Consider the following 19,561-nt stretch of genomic DNA (forward strand, 5'->3'; position numbering starts at 1 on the left):
GTGCCAGCCAGGCCCCGACGTCCCCGGCTGCTGGGACCCCTGTTCCGCCTCTGAATTCGCCTTCCTTACCTCATGGACGTGGAATCATATGACATGTACCCTTTTGTGTCTGGCTAATGTCACGTAGCCCAGTGCTTTCAGGGTTCGTCCCGGTGGCGGGATGTGTCAGGGTTTCGCGCCTTTTATGGCTGAGTAATCCTCCATTGCACATATGGACCACGTTTGTTTATCCGCCCGCCCGCCCGCCCGCCCGCGTGCACTGGGGCTGCTTCCCACTCTGGCTGCTCTGAGCTACGTTGCAGAGACCACGGGCGTGCGGATCCCTGTCCCGGTCCCTGCCTGCCGCTCCTTCGCGTCCATACATAGAGTGTCCCCCCAAAATGTACCCACACCGTAGCAGCCGAGAGCTCGGTTTTGAAGATGAAATGTATTTTAAACACCGCCTTTATCGTTATTCAAAGGGTGTGTGTGCATTTTGGGGGGACGTCTCATACTTAGGACTGGAATTGCTTAACAATACGGCCGTTCCGCGCCGCTTTTTCTCAACAGCGCTTTCGAGACGTGACTTCTTAGGGAGCCGTGATGTTTTTTACACCGGCTGGTTCAGAGGGTTATCATTGCTGGCCGCGGGTGCCGAGCTGGCCCCGCCACAGAAGGTGCGCCAGGGAGCGAGGGAGGTTTAGGTCCAGGCACACGGGCCCCTGGCCGTCCGCGTGTGCGTTTCACTGTGACCGGATCCCGCGTGGAGTCTGCTGAGTGAGCGTCACGGAGCAGCCTCCTGAGAGGGCCTCGGAACGTCGCCCGCGATGCCCCGGCTCGGGTGCCGACGCCCTGCTCCAGCACCCGCTCCCCGACTCGAGGACACCCGCCCGGCCCTGGCCCCCCGCGGTCCTGCCCAGCCCATCAAGACCCTTTCCGGGCCTCGGTTTCTTTCAGCCGGACATCATGTTAGTGCCGGAGGGCTGCTTCCCTTCCCGCTGGGAAAAGGTGTGGAACGGAACCGTCTCGGAAGCCCCGGCGTCTCTTTGGATCGTCTGTTTGCCAAGGGAAAGAAAAGACCAAAGTGGGCAAGACCCCACTAATAGAGACAGTGGGCTCGATCAAGGAGGGCGGCTTTTTTGGGTTCTTCACTTCCTGAGCCGTCCTGAGTGTCCTCAGATGTTGGCGGCGGCCTGGCCCTGGGCTGGCTACGCTCCCGTCCCTCCGTTTTTCTAGCAGCGCCCTGTGACCGCGGCCGAGTCAGTGACCACTTGGCAGTTCAGGCTCTCCCTCGGGTGCACCCATCTTGCACAATTCTTGTGGAAAATAGTAGGAGTGACGACGGCAATAACTTGGAGTCCTGTGCTAAAGCCTCCTTCGCACCTATTTATTTTTTTTTGGCTCTGTCCTCAGAGCTACAGATAGGGAAACTGAGGCAGGGAGCCTGCCCCGAAGTCACAGCGAGGTCCCACGGCGGTCAGGTCGGAGTCAGAGCCAAGCCCACCCAGCCTCACGCTTGGAGACGCCTTAGAGGAGGTGCCTCGCCTGTGCCCGCGCGTATGAGTTCCCCAGACGGCTGACTCTGTGCGTCGCCCGCGTCCCCTGGCCCCGGAGATCATGCATTTCCCGAGGGCAAGAACCGAGTCCCGCGTCTCTTGGAGGTTCCGCTCTGGTGCTTTCTCCACGGCCGTATTTAATAGATGATTGTTTAATGAATTCCTGAACTCGCAGGCCGTAAATACAGGGGAGGGTGCCAGCGGGCCCGCGCCCTGCCGCCACCGCCCCCCGTGGGAGGCTCGTACGTCGGGTGAGCAAAGGTGAAGACCAGCTAGCAGAGGCCCGCCCTTCCCATGGTGCCATGTACGGGGTGTCGGGGACCCCGGGGTGACGACGGTAGAGAGCAGGGGCTGTGCAGTTCGCTGAGGGACGGTGGGGCTCCCGCTCACTCCTGCTTTACCCGGCTGACACCGGCCCGTCGGGCTGATCTCCTGCCTCGTCTCTAGTGCTTTATGCATGAGAACGTCCCCAACACCCTACCCCTCCCTCCCTCTCGCTGCATTTTCTCGGTGTCCCTTCGCGCAGTGAAGCTGCTGTCTCCCAAAGGTAATGCCTCTTTCTGAAACGCTCAACAGACTCCCGAATGGCCATGAACGCTGGCCTCTGGCGGGACAGCGATGCAAAGTTGTTTATAATTTTGATTTATTTTACCCCAGCCCCATGCCTAAGCTCCGCGCATTGGGCTGGGGTACAGCAGACTCACCTCTCCTCCTTCCCCGCGAGTTAATTACATCCACGTGTCCCTCCGCCCTGAGGCGCGCAGGGCGCGCTCGGCCCACGCCTAGTAACTGCATGCACCCGGGTCCCTACGACCCCTCTTTCTCACCTGTTCGGGTGGCCTCCCTCTTCTGGAAACAGGCCCTTAACCTATTGGGAACTTGTGCTTCACATTTTAACCCATTGAATCCGCCTCACTGCCCCTTGAGGCGGGTAGTCCTGGGGGGGAAACTGAGGCACGGAGGTCAGAACGCTCGCCCAGATCGCACCCCGAGGGATGGGTTTGACCCCGGGCTGGGGCGCCAGCATCTCCCCAGGGTGCGCTCCCGCCTCTGGATCCATTCCCCTCTCTCCTCCCTCGGCCCGCGAAGGTTTTCCCTTCCCGTTGACTCTCTCCACGCCTTTCAGGGGCGCAGACCGAGACTCCAGCCGCCGGGACCCGATCTCCCCTGTGCTCGCGAGCAGCTGAGCAGACGGGATCCCGGGGTCGCCTCCCCTGTCCTCGGCCCTGGCTTCCTTTCCACTGAGCGGTCCCACCCTTTCCACTTGGCGGATCCTTTGTCCCGACAGGGAAGCTGGGACAGAACCGGCCCGAGGCGCCCGCTCTCCGTCGCCCCGTGTTGGGCGAGCAGGGGCCCGGCCCTTCCCCGGGGCCGCGTTTGGAGCAGAACCGAACCACCCACTGTCACCCTGTGCCGTTCCCCAGGTCTCGGCTCCTCTGGGCCTCCGCCCCCCCGGCGCTCGGACAGCCCGGCCACTCGGAGCTGCTCCCTTTCGTCGGATAATCGGACTCGTTGGTGTTTCCTGTCTCCCGAGCTGTCGGGCGCTCGCCGGTCAGTGGAGGGCTTGGTCCCCGCGATCCTGTCTTTCGGGCCTGTCGGCTTTTTATCCTTTTGCTCTGTCGTGTTTGTTTTGTTTTCTGTCTCTGTTACTCACCTGTTCCTTCGTTCACTCGGCAGATACCTGTCGTTTGTCTGGGTCCCACCAAGCCCGGGGGACACAGCAGTGAGCAGTGGGTCGTTGTTAATTTATTGGCCATGGAACACCTGGACCTCTCCGTCCAGGGACATCTAAATGCCTTTGGGAAATGCCGGGGTGGAGTTCAGATGCAGCTCGTCATTAACACCAGTGACGAAAGACCGTCTGTCCCTTGGGTAGAAAAATCAGGATGTGTTACCTCCTAGAACCCAATGATATATTTGCACCTAAATTTATTTATTTTTTAAGCCGTAGTTAAGTCGCCATTTCGGGTAACTCTTCTGGAGCGAGCTGTTTTTCTATAGTAATTTTAAACTCTGTTCCCAAAGGAAGATGTCAAGCTGGAGATTTCGAGTAAGGAAAAGGAACCCCACGTCCTTCCGGACAGAAGGTACTGCCCCCCCCCCCCCGGGTTCCGTGTGCCACGCTTGTTAACAGGGCTGGGATCACGTCACCACACGCCCCAGCGGGAGCTCTCCCATCGCCGAGCAGGCTCCCCAGACTCCGGGCTCCTTCCCCACGGGCAGGCCCGATGGGCTCAGTGTCCAGTCAGTCCTCTCGCCGGCCTTCCCTGGGGCAGACGGGGCCCTGGAGTCCAGTCCCCGGGGCGCTGGCGTCGGAGCCAGGAGCCTGCCCGGTGGCCCCACTGCCCTCCGCGATTTCCCTGGGGGCGTGCCAGGCGGCCGTAACCGACACCCGCCAGGCTGCATTTAGTTCTGCCTGAGGAAGGTGTTACTACGAGTCCTGACCTTTTCAAGGGGGGCAGGGACTAGAGGAGGTGGGGACACAGTCCGTGCAGCCGTCCATCTCTGTGGGCCCGTGATCTGTGTGTTGAAACTTAACCCGGTGGGCTTGTCCCCTGCCCGTGTGTCGGTGGCTGAAGGTATTACAAACGCTTCCTGTGTGGGGACGTGGCTTAGTGACCCTGGGACGTGGCACAGTGACCCTGGCCATGGGCACAGCCACTGGATTTCTGCATCGGAACAAGATGCTTTCCACCACCCTTGGAGGATGGGGCACCTCTCAGGGACACCAGGCCCGTGTGCTTTCCCTCCGATGGCACGATCCGGCCGTCTTCGTGGCTGCCACGTTTTTTTTCTTAAAATCGAGTCTGAGAACATCACTCAGTTTCTCAGACACTTTGGGTCCTTCGGTGCCTCCACGATGAGGGGCCGGCTGCCGGAGGGGCTGGGCCCGTTGACACAGCCTCACTCTCCGTTTGGCTTCCTCTCACCTTGCATGTCACCTGGGCACAGGTGCAGAGACTGGACCTTGCTCTTTAGTTTGGTCGTAGCCCCATCTCCTCCTGCCCGTTGACTAGCCAGCCGCCCCCTTGTGGGTCCCCTCCTGTGGTCCAGTCCTGACCCCCAGACCTACCGCTCGGTGTTCTGTTCCATTGTGTGTCTAGTCCGTGCTTTTCCAATTGATTTGTAGGCTCCTTGAGATCATGTTTATGTTTTTGCTCTTGGGAAAACTAAAAGGATGTTTGTTGGCGGTGAGACGCACCGGGGTGGGCAGCGAGGCTCCACGCATAGCTGTGCCATGTTGGGTGTCCTCTCTGAGCCTCAGTTTTCTCATCTGTGAAATGGGTGTGACGGCAGTTAGCCCCAGGTGTGCTGCACGGATGCCAGGAGCCGCCCTGGCGAAACCCTGGTCCTGCCCCGGCCCCTCCACGCTTTCTGCTCCTGCATCGCCGCCTGGACCAGCACCGGCCGCAGACAGGCGTGCTCGTTAGAGGACACGGAGCCGAGAACCGAGTGTCTGCGCTTCTCGGAGACGTGAGTCGTGCGTTCACGACGTATCGCACACGCGCCCGCCTTCCGCCTTCCACCTAGAGAAGAAATCCTTCCGAGGGCAGAGCCTGCGTCCTGCCGCGTGCCGAGTCCTCCTGGAGGGAGCTCTGCTGGGGAGCTCGGCGTCCAAGGCGTCGGGTGGAGGAGACGGACCTTGGTGGCCTGAAGCCGCTGTCACCGAGGAGGACCGACAGCAGGGTTTCATTGCACGGAGGCCCGTGGGAGAGGAGGAGAGGGTGGTGGGTGCTGTGCGCGGGGCTGTCTGCTCCCTGGAGCCTCGGGAGAAAGTGCCTGCAGAGGGAGGGAGCCTTCCCGGCTGCGGTGCCCTGGGGGTGCCGCTGGCTGTCCTCTGGGCACGGACCCTGCCTGGCTCCTCCTCCGGACCCTGCGACCTCGGGGACAAGTGGAAGGCCTGCGTGGTCGGCCGGGCTCCTGGGCACAGGTCTGGCCCGCGAGGTAACGCTTCTTGCACGGAGCTGCCGGTGCCCAGGACGGCCTCCTTCCTGGACGCCGGCCATCCCTCGTTGGAAGTAGACAGTCTGGCATCGGTCCCCCCCCCCCCCCCCCCGTGGCCTGCGTGTAACCTGCCCGGCGGGGCTTTCTCCGAGGAGCCACAGGGTTGGCGACTCGGCGGCCTCCGGAGGGTTTGGGAACGCTGCCTGGCTGTCTGACTTTTTGGAAAATTCTGCAGCCTGATTTATGGGGGCTGGAGACTCCGTTTTCCACGTATTCGACTCACGTCCACTGAGCACCTACTGTGTGCCAGGCGTGAAGTTGGACAGCGAGGCCAAGGCAGGAGCAGGCAGGTCCAGCCTCCCGGACACTCGGGCTTAGTGAGGGGGAAACAAACCAAGCTAAAGTTAAAATCTGAGAAGAAGGCAACACGCCTGCTGGTGGGCCGGGCAGCCCCGGGCCTGGCTCTCCACTCCCAAGCTTGGCGGCCGAGTGGCTCTTATCCTCGGTTTCTTCATTGGAAACCTACAGACTGCCCACGTGGCTGGTCTGCCCGGGAGGTTAGAAAGGGCTCGAGCTGTGAGGTGCGCCTGGCACAGGGCCTGGCACTTGGGATGCTGAAGGGCCTGGCACTTGGGATGCTGAAGGGACGGCGGCCGTTGTTCCTCTTTGTTAATAAGCCCAGGGTTGCATCCAGAGCGAGAATAAAAAGCAGACACGCACCCCCAGCTCTCCCTCCAGCCGTGGGACCCCTCCTTCCCTGTTTGCACCCCCAGAGTTCAGGTCCTTCAACCCCAGGTTCTGGGAGGGGGCCTGTGAGCACCCCTGCCCCCTGGCCGTGACTCAGAAGGGGCCGTGCACCCACGTGTGCTGCTTGCTTTTCATGGGAAAATAACTATGAGAAGAATAAGGCCCCCATTAGGAGCTCTGTTCGTTTCCTGCCTGGACTCCAAAGATGTGGATTCAGAGTGAATCCAGGTGAGTCCCAGGAACCAGGTTCCAAACAGGCCCCCCCTCCACCCCCCAGATGACCCTGCCCATCAGCTTAGCTCTAGAGAGACAGGGCGCCTATGTGGCTCCCCAGCCGCCCCGGCCCATCCAGAGCGTCCCTCCTCTGCGGCTCAGCCCTGCTCCCCTGCATATCCTGGGGAGCCAGCCCCTCTCTCCCGGGCTTCTCAGTTCTGGGAGACGTGCCATTTCTTGGAATCGCCTGGAACGTTCTCCTGGAACGACTCCCCCCATCCCGACGCCTTGCAAACCGGGTCCTTCTTGGAGCTGACTGCCCTCCCTGTAAACAGAGCCCTGGTTTTAAAACCCCCTCAGCCTGCCAAGCCCTGAGCATAACCACCTGGGCGCCGCTGGCCTCCGAGCCCCGTCCCGGGTGGGGCGCCTCGTTAACTCCGCCCGGTCCTCCTCCGGGGACACACTCCCCGCTCATCCCTCATCCCGAGCCTCTCCGAGACGTGGCCCCTTTCCGGGAGGAGGCCCCTCTCCTCCAGGCGGCCTCCACCCCCTCCGTCTCCCATGAGTGGTCACTGAACCGGAGCAGGGAATTATTTTTCCAGATGTGGAAAGAGCCGTTTCAGATCCTTCCCTGCAACTTTATATTCGGCTCTGCCGTCCCCTCCAGAGCTCCATGCCTGAGACCCCGGGGCGTGGAGGTGGCGGGGGTGCTGTCTGCCTTGTGGGCGGCTGTATTTCCAGCTCTTGGACCCACGTCACATACGTCCTTGGTGCTCAGTAAACAGGGGGTGTCCCCCAAAAACGCAGGCACACGCTTTGAATAATTATAAAGGCAGTGTTTATTAAAATACATTTCATTTTCTAAATTGAGCTGTGAGCTGTTAAAATGTGTATATGTTTTTAGCGGGGACACCCCTGCTTTTGTTAAATGTAGGAAAACGGGCTACATGCTTGGATTTTACACGTTCAGAGTGGAAGTCATGGAATCGTAGTGTTTTGGGATAAAGAAGCTGCCCTGGTGTCTAACCTGCCTCCTAAATGCTGCTTTTTGAGGACGTAGCACGAGCGAGGGACACTCAGGGACTGTGACCTGGATTTTTCCTCCCTGGCCCCTCCCGTGCTCTTGGACTGACACATGTAGGGCTGATGGCAGACGAACACCAGAGCGACGAGTGACTGACACCCAGGTTCCTGCTTGATGTGTGATGTCATCGAAGCTTCGGGGACCGAAATCGGAAGGTAGATAAAAACCAGGTTGAGCCGCTAAGGAAGGCAGGAGGGAGGTGCGCCCGCCTCCTGCCCTCGGAGTGATGCCCCGTGAGCGGCGTCCCCTCCCCGTTTCCCTCTGGTTGTCTCCCAACAGCGCAAGGAGACGTTGCACCGCTAAACCTGTCCCGTCTCCTGCCAGTTGTAGCTCAGGGCCTTGGTCCGGGCCCAGCGGGCTGTCACTTTTTGTCCCGGGGATTCCTGTGCTGTGTGCGCCCCGGGCGCAGAACACGAGTCTCACGGCGCCTGGATGAAGCCGAGGGGGCGCCCAGGGGCCTCCTGGAACCACGTGGCCGGATGAGATTCAGGAAAGAAGGGAAACCGACACTCCTCTCGGGCGATGCTCACTGACCTCGGAGACGGTTCTTGAATTTCAGGGGCTGAAAGCACCGAGGAGCTTCCCTGATTTATCTCCCTATCTGTTTACCTTGGATAGGATGATCCTCCCGTCCTCTAACACACGGATTTAAACCGCGCATCTCACCGAATCAAAGTCCAGGGCGATTAATTATTATCTCGCCCGCTTGCTGTTTGCTCTGTGGTCCAGGTAGAGCTGTCTGGCTGCCAGGGCGTCTGTGTTTGACTCCGAGACCTGCCCTGGACTTTGTGACACTCCCTTCCCTCCGAGGGGTGCAGTCTCCTGAGCTTTCCCATTTATCAGGAGGGGAGACACAGCCCCCCTCCCTCCCAGGGGGTCCCTGCAGCCAGCGTCCTGTCCCCTTCCCGCCTCGGCCACCGGCTGCCCCCGGGGACGTGGTGAGCGTGGCGGGCACAGCGGTGTGAGGGGCCACAGAGACCTGCTGTGTTCCTGTGGGTCCTGCTTGTTCGGCCTCCGTGGGTGGTCGAGCTTTGCAAGGCCGCGTGAGACAAGCAACCCGTGAGGCTGCAGCCCCGTGGCGTTGCCTCCGCCTGGCCGACGTAGGGCGCAGGGTGCCTTAGAGGTGCCCCAGCGGATCAGCCAGACAGATTTCTTAAGTGGCCGTATGTGAGAGTATTACACATTCCAACTGAAAGATGTTTTTACTGTTTTTTATTATTTTTGAATGTGTGTCGAGGCACACCTCACACAGAAAGTCCCGCCTCCGCCAGTGTTGAGCGCACGGCTCAGCGCGGGCGAGCAAGCTCACGTGGCCGCGTGGCCGTCGCCCCCGGCCAGCTCCGGGGCTCCCGTCACCCCGCTGCGCGGAACTGAAGCTCTGCCCCCACCAAACGGCTCCCCCGCCCCCCCTCCCGCAGCCTGGCAGCCTCCCGGCTCCTCTGTGTGACTGTGAGTCTGACTCCGGGCACCTCGCGTCCGTGGAATCTTACAGTATTTGTGCTTTGGCGACCGGCTCCGCGCACTCAGCATAATGTCTTCAGGGTTCGTCCCTGTCGCGGCCTGTGTCAGATGCCTCGCTGTTTAGGAAATGAGTAATACTCCGCTCCGTGGGCCGACCACGTTTCTGTCTCATTCCCTGGTAGGCAGCGGGGCTGCTTCCACCCTTGGCTGCTGCGAGGTGTGAGTAATGCCGCTGTGGACACGCGTGCACGGACAGCTCTTTGAATCCCGGCTTTTAAGTTTTTCACTTTTAAAAAATGGCTCAAAGAGAGAAAAAAAAAAACACAAATTCAGTCTTAATTTTTTTTTGGTCTAATGATTTTACTTTTTAAAAACGGCTCAGAGAAAGGAAAAAAACACACACAAATTCAGCCTTAATTTTTTGGTCTAATGATTTTACTTTTTAAACTTTTTAAAAACAGAAGAAAGAAGAAAGAAAGAAAGAAAGAAAGAAAGAAAGAAAGAAAGAAAGAAAGAAAGAAAGGCCCCGAATCCAGCCTTAATCTTTTTGGTCTAACGATTACAGATATGTGATCGTGGGCTATGAAGAAACGCACATTTTTGCTGCTGCTTTATGTCCAAACAGCCCTGCACGGGGAAGATTGAGTACGTGTGACTGGGGTACGTGAGCAGGAAGATTAATTGCTGTACCAGAAAGGCATTTCGGCTGACTGTTGAGTTATATTTGCACAAGGTTTTACTTGCTTAGAGGTCAACAAAAATAGCTCGCCGGCCGAACATGATCCCCGCTGAAAATACTTGTGCAGGCCGGACGCACCGTCCGTGTCCAGAGAGGGATGCGTAAGGGCTTTGGCATTTGCACATGTGTTCAGGAATCGTCGGGCACAATACTGTACAGAGATGCCCCCTTTCCTCCCGTCCACTCCCCGGGTCCTCTGAGCCCCGGACGCGGGGGGGGGGGGCTCTCCCCCGCTCAGCGGTTCTGCAGCCCCGGCTGGGCGTCCCCGCGGCTCCGCTCGGCTCTGGCACCACCCGCGCCTGGGCCCGTCGTTTGCTAGGTCGGCCCACGCAGCTCAGGAGACCCGTTTTGTCACTCGGGGAGCAGTTTTTTACAAAAGGATGTAAGTCAGGGACGGCCCGATGGAAGAGGCGCGCAGGGCGAGGGGTGGCGAGGGGAGGGGAGCTTCGTGCTCTCCGGGGGCACCAGCCCCCCAGCGCCTGACCGTGTTCACCAACCCAGAAGCTCCGTGAACCCCGCTCTTTTTGTTTTTTTAAATCCTAACCCAAAGAAATTTTTCCCATTGTTTTTTTTGTTTTTGTTGTTTTCTTTTTTTTTTTTAGGGAGAGTGGAAGAGAGGGAGGGAGAGAGAAACATGGATGTGAGAGAGACACATCGATCGGTTGCCACCCGCATGCCCAGGGCCAGGGATCGAGCCTGCAACCGAGGTACATGGTACATGCCCTTGACCAGAAATCGAACCTGGGACCCTTCAGTCCTCGGTCCGAAGCTGTAACCACCGAGCCACACCCGCCGGGGCTGAACCCCGCTCTCTAGGGTTCTCACAGAGGCCTAAGTCAGTCCCCAGCCCGTCTCCTCCCAGGAGGCCAGGAGGGTGGGGCTGATGAAAGCGCCTCTACTCACATGGCTGGCTCCCCCCGGCAGCCTGCGCTCCTCCTGTGGTTTCCTGGGGGGCCCTCATTAGCACAGACTCAGGTGTGGGGGCCAGGAGCTTGTTCCCAGCAACAGAAGCAGCTCCCCTCGCTTTTATAAAGCGTCTGGAGCCCCTTCAGGAACAGCAGACTCAGTGCTATACCCAGAGGCGGTCCTGTTACTCTTATCTCTTGGGAGGTTAGCGGGTCCTGGAGCCGTGTGCCGGGGACCATGGAGGGAGGCACGTGCGTCCCTGCACGGGCTCTGTCGCAGCCTCCCGCCCCCCAGGTACCAGATGCTCTGTCCCTCCCAGGGACCCAGTCTGCTCTCCCTCCTTTACCCCCGTTGGGGGTTCAGCTGTGTAAGCAAGTCCGCCCCAGCCGGCCCCCGGGTAGGAAGGAGCATGCCTGGGGTATAAAATGGGAGGAAACGGGGAGACCCTGCCTGGGCACAGATGCTGGCAGGGTCTCCGTGGGAAGGGACGTTACCGACGTGTCCTGGACACAGAGCATTTCTTCGGGGGCCCAAAATAAGGCAGTCGGGTGGACCCGGTGTCCTCACTGCTGTCAGTTAAGGCAGGCACCGAACGTCGCCCTCCGCCCAGCAGGTGTAGCCGAGGAGGTGAGATGGGGCCTCGGCCCGCGGCCTCTCCTGGCGCTGCTCACGGAAGAGATTCGCCCAGGATAGCTCATGAGTCAAACATGAGTTATTTCCACTGCGGTCCCATCCCTTTGAGAACCTGCCCGGCCTCAGTTTGCTAAGGACAGTGAGACGAGACGCGCGTGTGAGCCCGAGGTCAGATGAGCTGCTCAGATATTTGGGACAAAAGTCGACGGCCCGTTTTAGGTCGGGCTATTCTGGGAAGGAAAGTGGCTATGAATAGCCCCTCACCCCCGCGCTGTGTGACCTACATTTGTGCGGTAAACGCATCCTCGTAAATGTGTGTGAGGCGAGGTTTGAGTGATAAAACCGTTTTCCCTCCGCCCCCGCCCCCCCCAGCATCCCGGCCAGAGGTGCCTTCTCGCGGAAAAGTGTCTTGGCGTCGAGTTAGCAGTGAACAGAGACTTCATGTTCTCGTCGCTTCCAGGAGCGTCTTCTGCTAACACCCAGGTTATCCGAGTCTCCCACCCGAATGTGACCGTGCAGGACGTGATCGATGGCCGATCCTCGTGGATCACGCGGGCCCCCCGCAGCGCGAGGCCCGGGGCCGTCCACGTGGGCTGGCCCACGGAACGTGAGCCAGGTGGAACGTCTGGAAGAAGCACATGCCACTCAGTAGTATCTCAGAGCGGGAACAGCTGGAAGACTGTGGAGAATGACCGTCCTTCGAGTCAGTTCTTTAAAATCCCGGCTTGGAAGATTCCATTGTGAACCCTCAATAGGATTTAGCAGAGTTTAAGTAAAACCGGGGAACCCTACATGCTTTTATCACCTCCAAAGATAACGTGCTGGTTGGCCCCACAGGAAATTTTAAAGTGCGTTCCACCCTTACAGAGTTTAGATTCTTCAAAAAGTTTTATCTGTGTTCCAAGGACTATGGAAAATAGGCAAGTTTGAAAGAGGCCAGCACAGGGGTCGGGTTGATGAAAATGACAGCCTACGACGTACGCAGCCCGGCCGCGCAGCGGGCTCCTCGGGGAGTTTTGTGAAGAGCCCCCCTCGGAGGGGAGCCGAGGCACCGTGTGAGGACCGGGCGCTGAGCTGACACTTCGGGGTCCAGCTCACCTTTAGTATTTACTCTGAGCAATGTCAAAACTGCTTTGCGGTGGAAAGCGTGGAGCAGAGGGGTGCCCAGGAGGGACCTGGAGGGCCGAGAGGAGCAGCAGAGCAGGACAGGAGAGGGGGCTGCCCTGCGGGTGGGCACGGCCCAGGGCTCTCAGCAACGCCAGGGGGAAATGACTCCAGTGGAAACCCACCCGAGGGAACCCGGGCAGTTTCCTTCTCGGGAGAGATCCGTCCATCAGAACCTTCTCCCATCTTTGAGCAAGTGCGAAAGGCAGCCATGTGGACGTGGGCTCGGCGGCTGGTCCTTGCCCTCCAGGCCGCCGTGGTGCACACGCAAGGTCACTCTGTAATGACAGGGAACTCTGTGTGCACCCCATATTGATTCTTAAGTGGCCCATTAAGATACAGACCTTGAGTTGTTAATAGGGTGAGTTAGGGCGCGCAGGTGCTGAACTGTTACGGAGCTTACATTAAGCTGTTACTTATCAGCTAACCATGTAGGACATGAGTGGTGTTTATGATGGATAGATAACATTCTAGAACATTCCTGAAGGCCGGGTCTGCGGGCTTCAGTGTAACTTATACCTTTCCCCATCAGACGAACACCCCGAGGACTCAGGAAATACGCAAGGCACTGGGCCCCCGATTTGGCGGCGGGCTCTTGGGGCTCAGCCATCGCCCACGATTTTTGTCATCGCAGGCAGGTGTTGCTTCCTCGGTTTACAGCTGAGGACTCATCTCAGGCCACACAGCCTGCAGGGACAAGGGGACCACGGGGGGTGCGCCTGTGCCTCTGGGTCCTGGTTTTCTGTGAACCCCACTTCCCTCCCTCCCCCACCTGCCCCCAGGACTCCGAGCAAGAGCTCTGCCTGCTGACTTCGGTGTCCTCCCATGTGATACATTAAATATTAATGCCGTGGTAATTATTAATTATTAATTCAGCACTTTTGTCCTCTTAATATCTGGCCACGGGATTAATATTTGACCGCTCACCACCTGACCTACAGCAGCGTCGCCTTCTCCCTGCACAGGCCCTGGGAATGCAGGGCCCGCAAGCTGATCTCCCCAAGTGGGACTCTGGGTCCGAGTCCTGTGTCCCTCCCTCCCTCCTTCCAGCCCGTCCATTCCTCAGCCAGCCTCTGTCCCCCTCCTGTCCCTCTGTCTGTCCGTCCGTCCGTCCGTGTGTGGTCTGCAGCCTCTCTCACGTGGTGTCCCAGCTCCTGGGCCTTCCTCAGGCAGGTGTTTGCCTCTCTGCCTCTTGTTCTGCCTATTTGTGCCCTTGCACCTCAGGAAACTTTTGTGTTGGGCGCGGGAGAGGCAGGGAGGGCCAAGTGTTCCGGAAAGTTCTGTGAGCTCATTCATTGAGCAGGCACCTGGTGAGCTTAAATTGGTAGCTGCCAAACTCGTTTTCCAATTCAGGGTTTGCTACTTAGCGCTCGTGTGATCTTGGCACGCCACTTAATTCCTCTAGGCCCGTTCCCCCGCCGGTGCGCCAGGTTCACAGCCACCCTGGATATTGTTCTGCGAGAAGTGGATGGACTGGAGCTAATAAATAACGTTCTCAAGTGTTTACCCGGCGCCGGGCTCTGCTATGGAGCAGATAATAACTAACCCACTGCTTACACCCTCCCTCGGGGCAGGTGCGATTGTTCACCCCCCACCAGAAAAACAGAAACCTGGGCCCCCTGGGCCAGGGCCCGGTCAGCCGTCCCTGGCATGTGACCTCTCAGCTCTCGGCCCTGCTAGTTAGGAGCCGTTGCCTTTGGGAGGCTGAGGGTCTTGCTGTCATGAGCCCTGTGCGAGCCCCTTGTTTGTTAAGTGGGTGTCACATGGGGCCTTTAGGGGAACAAACCAGACCGAATACGTGACCAGCAGTGTGCTGCCTTGGAGTCACCCTCAGCTCTTATTTACCAAGTTGTTAAAAAGTGACTGATCTGGAAAACACAGAAAAATGAGGCCAGTGTTATTACAGTGTATGTGTTACAAACGAGAGAGACCCACTCAAGCGAGCTGGAGCACAGTTATTCCACGGGTGTAGGGATGTGTGCCAGAGCTCCCAGCAGGAAGCAGCCGGGCCTCAGGAAGGATGGAAGCCCAGCCATGCACAGCTGCCCGGAGCCCAGCCCACATCCCGGGTCCCAGCTCTGCCCCTTCCCCAGCCCTTTCCTCCATCTCTGAGAGTGTGCTGGGTTCCATCTGTCACCACGTATGATCCAGGTTCCCCAGAGAGACAGAGCCACTAGGATGTGCATTTACACACACACACGTGTACACATGGTACATAATGGGGAGGGGAGGAGATTTAAGTGATTGGCTCACATGGTTGTGGAGTTTTAAGTCCCAAATCTGCAGGGTGGGCCGGCAGGCTGGAGACCTGGGAAGGAATTGCAGGAAAGAGCCTGAAGGCAGAATTCCCTCTTGCTGAGGGGGCATCCATCTTTTCTTTTAAGGCCTTCAACTGGTTCGGTGTGGCCCCCCCACATTATGGAGGGTCATCTGCTTCCCTCAGTCTACTGATTTAAATGCTAATCAAATCTAAAGAATATCTTTACAGCATTATCTAGAGCTGTGTTTGACCACAGATCTGGGTTCCTTGTTCCAGCCAAGTTGACACATGAAGTTCTCCATCCTAGTCTCCATGTGCACCTCTCTTTCTGGCATTTTTTGTCATTCTCACCGGCGTTCTCTGTGCACTCTGTGTGCCATCTTTGCTTCTCTCTCTGCATCTGCCTCAGACCCTCTTCCATGAAAACAGGCTTCCTCCAGCTCACAGGCCATGTCAAGGGCAGAGGAGGGGCCCCCAGAGGTGCACAGCCCACAGTGAGCCTGTCCACCATGGCTTTGGCCAACCTGTAACCCTTTTGGTGGCTCTAGTGGGCCAGGGCTGGTGTCATTGCTGGGTGCTGTTCTGTTCTTATCTCTCTTCTAGATTTTCAGGGAAGGGGGAATCCTGATTGGCCTAATTAGGGCTCCATGTCCATCTGGGATCCAGCCAGCTGAGGCCAGGGAGGTGGGGTCATGCTGTGCCACCACAGCTGAGCGTGGCCTACCCACCCTGATGGGTATGTGCCCTGAGCAAGTGCTCTAAAAGGTGTCTCCTGTCTAGCCAGGTAGAAATCCAGTGGGACTACAATTACTGAATTGCATCTGGAATATCAACAACTATTAATAAATGCAACAGGCACAATCCTTACTGAAATAGCTACTTCTCAATTATAGTACTGTGTCCTCAAGTGATATTTTTCAATGTGAGTTTTGGAACCTGGTCGCTAAGGTGCACATTTGGCTGTGATCCCTCACTGCTGCTAATGTTACTTTTTCACTTTGCTTTTTAACACCCAGAGGATGATCTGGACCTGGAAGCCCTGATGAATGACATGAACACTTCCATGGAGAGTTTGTGCCCAACTGGTAACATGCAGTCTGAGTCGGTGCCCACACGTCAGAACGGCCAGCACACCCGCGGCCAGCCACCACCCTCAGGAACAAAGCCCCCTGAGCCGAAGGCATCCTCACAGCAGAAGGTGCAGCGCTCCCAGCCCATGCACATCACGGCTGTCAGGTGGGACCCAGAGCCTCGGGGGGAGCTAGTGGGTTGCAGGGATGCTGCTCTCTGCTAGCTACGTGGCGATGGCGGTGATGGGTGTTGGCCTCCTGATGGCCTTGTGAAATCCGCAGGCAGGTTACATACCTCTTCCCTGCGTGGCTTGGCTGTACCGGGCTGGGCTTGGTCCCTGGTTCAGGACAGATGACTCACTACCTGCTCTGTGCCATGCGCTGGGCCAGGTGAAAGAATTGGAAGGGGACTGTCCGAGGAGAGTGCCTTGGAAAGAATGAAGTGGCTGGTCAGTCAGTGGAGGTTCCCAAGGCCTCACTCCCCAGAGCAGGGCCGGCACCAGGGGCAGTGGCGTCCCCGGGCGCTTGCCAGACGGTGACTTAAGACACTTGGTGACATGGCCCAGGGGAGTGAGTGGAGGAGCCTTCTGGAAATTCCGGGCTGGAGGAGGGTCCCCTGCAAGCGTCGGGCTCGGGTTGGGTCCTGAAGGGTGAGCTGGCGTCTAGGTGAGCTGGCGTCTAGGTGAGCGACAGCGAGGGCCTGGTGTCGCGGATGGCAGGCCCGCCTTCCTTTCCGCGCACGGGGACAGTCCCTTCCCGGCGCGCACACTTCCCTTCCCCGGTCATCCCGGGCGGACAGCAGGGCCCGCGGCCAGTGCGCAAGCCTGGGGCCCCGGGCGGGCGCCGCGGGAAGCCGCTTCCACGAGGAAAGAAGGCGGCCAAGCCCGCGGAGGCGGGGGCGGACTGGCGGTCGCAGGGCAGGCGGAGGGGACGTGGGGGGCTGGCCGCAGGTATGGGGCCCCGGCCCACCAGGGGGCGAGCCCTCGGGGCTGCAGTGCAGCTGGGAAGTCGGGAAGTCGGGGTAACGGAGGGAAGATCCCGCAGACCTGCTTGGTCAGAGGGTCAGAGGGACTCTTCCGGCACGTGCCCAGCGCTTCCGGGGCGTGCTTCCGGTATAGCGCCGAGCATTTCCTGTGCATGCCAAGAGCGTCCTGTGCGTCTCCGGGGTTGCTTCCGGTGGAGCCTGCCTGTGCTTCCTGTGCATGCCCTGCATTTCCGGTGCCTGCAGAACACTTCGCGCACACCTAGCACTTCCTCTGTGTGCCACTCCCACCCTTTAGGGCGCGTGCCTTCTGTACAGCGCTGAGCACTTCCTGTGCGTGCCCAGGGCTTCCGGTATTGCCTACCCTTGCTTCCGGTGCGTGCCCTGCGCTTCGGGTCCTGCCGGTGCTTGGCGTGCTGAGCGCTTCGTGCACAGGCCTGCGTTTCCGGTGCATGCAGAGCACTTCCGTTTCCGGTGCATGCAGAGCACTTCCGTTTCCGGTGCATGCAGAGCACTTCCGGTGCGCGAGTCTGTTGGGTCTAGTTTCCCAGCCGGTGTCGTGTCGGCGGCATCATGAGGTGAGTGGTGTGGCGACCCTCAGGGCCCAGGTGAGGAAGCGCGGCGCCCTCGCGTGACTGTCTGCAACCTGTGCATGGGGTGCCCGGATGCAAACCCAGGTGATGCCCCGAGGGCAGGGTCCCCGCCGTCTCCGGGCATTGTCCGCCCCAAGGGGTTCTGGAGAAGGCAGAGGCTCCCCCCTGGGCCCAGGCGGCCCCCCGAGTCCCGAGGGAGGCGTGGCTGCGGCGGAGCGGAGGGCGCTGCCTGTGGACCCGGCCCCCTGCGTGTCTGCGCATCCCCACGGCCCCCACGCGCCTCTCGCCTCTAGGGCCCCCTTCGGGTGCCTGCTGGTCCCACAGCGCCCCCGAGTGTCTGCTCGTCTCCACGCCCCCCCCCCCAGTGTTCGATCTGTCCCCACGGGCCTCCTGTCTCGGGGCCGCCCCCGCGCCCCCCGCGAGCAGCACGATGTCCCTCAGCGTTGCCTTCGGCAGTGTTTGCGAACCGCTGCGCAGTCAATTTTTAAACATAATTGATCGAGGCGAGATTCACGGAACATGAAAGTAACCACTTTAAAGGACACAACTCAGGGACGGCGGTGCCCTCCCGGCCTGTGGCGTGACCTCGCCCGCGCAGGACGTCCCGGCCCCCGCCGCCCGCCCCTGCCCTGGACGCGTCGGCCCCTGACGCTTCCCGGAAACAGCCTCGTGCATCGTGGGGCCTTCCCTGTCCAGCCCCTTTCACGGAGGATAATGTTTTGTTTTTTTAAGATTTTATTTTTCTAAAATCACTTTTAGGTTCATAGCAAAACTCAGAGGAAGGTACAGAGATTCCCGGTACGCTCTTGTCCCGCGTTACCGGCATCCCCACCAGGGGTGTTGTTAATATTTGCTATTGATGAATCTGCATGAACACGTCACCATCACCCAGGGTCCCTGGTGCACACTGGGGTTCACTCCTGGTGTTGGAGGTGCTGTGGGCTCGCAGATCCATCGTTAAAACATCCTACGCAGTGTCTTTGCTGCCTCAAAACACACAGGACTCTTTCAGTGCTCAGAACCTACTAAAGAGGAGCCTTGGCGAACAGCGGGAGTGTTCCAACGTGAGCATCTGGTACTAGGGGTCAAAACAGACTTGTGTTCTTTGGGCTCCTGGTTTGAGGTCTGGGCAGGGACACACTTGACAGCTGGATGCTCTGCCCAGGCAGAAGCTGTGATGGGGAGAGTGAGATCTGTTAACAGGGAAAGGAAACTTCCTGGCACGTTGTCGGGATTGTAGAAAGGCTGTCACGTCTTCGAGGCCCTGGGCTCCTTTGTGCAGTGGGAGCATCCACATCGGAAGTCAGGGAATCACTGCCTGGTCCATGCAGAGAGGCTGCGCAGCCTCCTGCAGAACTGGGAGAACTCCTGAAAGGGTTCCCGTGCCTGTTTCTGCACTGGCACACCTCCCAAGAAAGCGAATGGACCGTTAATTCAGTCAAACTATAAAGTTGATGAAAAAACTATTGGAAGCCACAGCCTGACACGAGGGGTTTACCCTCAGGGTGTGTGCAGATAAGGAGCGGGAAATTGGAGCAGAGGCCAGACCAGACTGCACCCAGAGTGAAGTTCTGGGACGGACAGAGGGGGATCCATACCCGCAAAGCCCTGGACCTGTGGGCAGGAAGCTGCCAGCGGATCCCCTGGGGAGAGGAAACACAGGGCACTTTGCATTGTTTTCCCTTTCACTTTGAACCTGATTTTTTTGCTGTTTTCCTAATTGCCTCTGATTCATCATCTGTGTATGTTTTGCTTGGTTGTATGACAAGTGAGGTTTGTGTTCCTGGGAGGAGGGAGCTCTGGAGAAATGCCAAAGAGAGGGCGGTGCAGTGTGATTAGGAGGTGGCTATCAGTGGTGTGAGTGGGTACAGCGGAGCATTCCTGGGGTGACACAAACATGGGCTTTTGTGCTTCGGGTGCACAGCTCCGTGCAGCATTGATTTCCAATTAATTCAGTATCAACAGCCCTTTTGTGTAACTAGGCATTCATGCCACACTTCAGATGAGGGCGCAGGGAGCCTCTTCTAATATTTGTATTTGCTTAGAGAAGTGCTCACTTCAAGGTCATCGGAAAAGAGTTGTTCTCATGAAAATGCCCGTATTCACAAACCCTCCCGCACGTCAGGCATTCCTGGAGTGGAACCACTGAGGGCGCCGAGGGTGGGCTGTGCCTTGCTTGTCATGGGAGCGAGCACAGTGCTTCTCACCTGATCAGGGAATCTATAGCCT

General features: G+C 58.6%; 1 protein-coding gene across 8 annotated transcripts in view; it reads left to right on the forward strand.

Annotated features, from left to right (window-relative positions):
* GRB10 (growth factor receptor bound protein 10) overlaps positions 1-19,561 on the forward strand; it is a 107,720-nt gene that overhangs the window by 63,691 nt on the left and 24,468 nt on the right. For 4 of the 8 annotated variants that reach the window (XM_081147810.1, XM_081147812.1, XM_081147814.1 and 1 more), the window contains one exon: positions 15,704-15,923. In XM_081147810.1, the coding sequence (XP_081003936.1) occupies positions 15,704-15,923 (220 nt within the window). Of the gene's footprint in view, positions 1-2,959; positions 3,087-3,560; positions 3,623-15,703; positions 15,924-19,561 lie in introns of those variants that run through there. The other 4 variants (XM_081147808.1, XM_081147815.1, XM_081147809.1 and 1 more) reach the window with 2 other exon arrangements.

This window comes from Miniopterus schreibersii (assembly GCF_964146895.1).
Source record: "Miniopterus schreibersii genome assembly, chromosome: 9".
Taxonomy (NCBI): domain Eukaryota; kingdom Metazoa; phylum Chordata; class Mammalia; order Chiroptera; family Miniopteridae; genus Miniopterus; species Miniopterus schreibersii.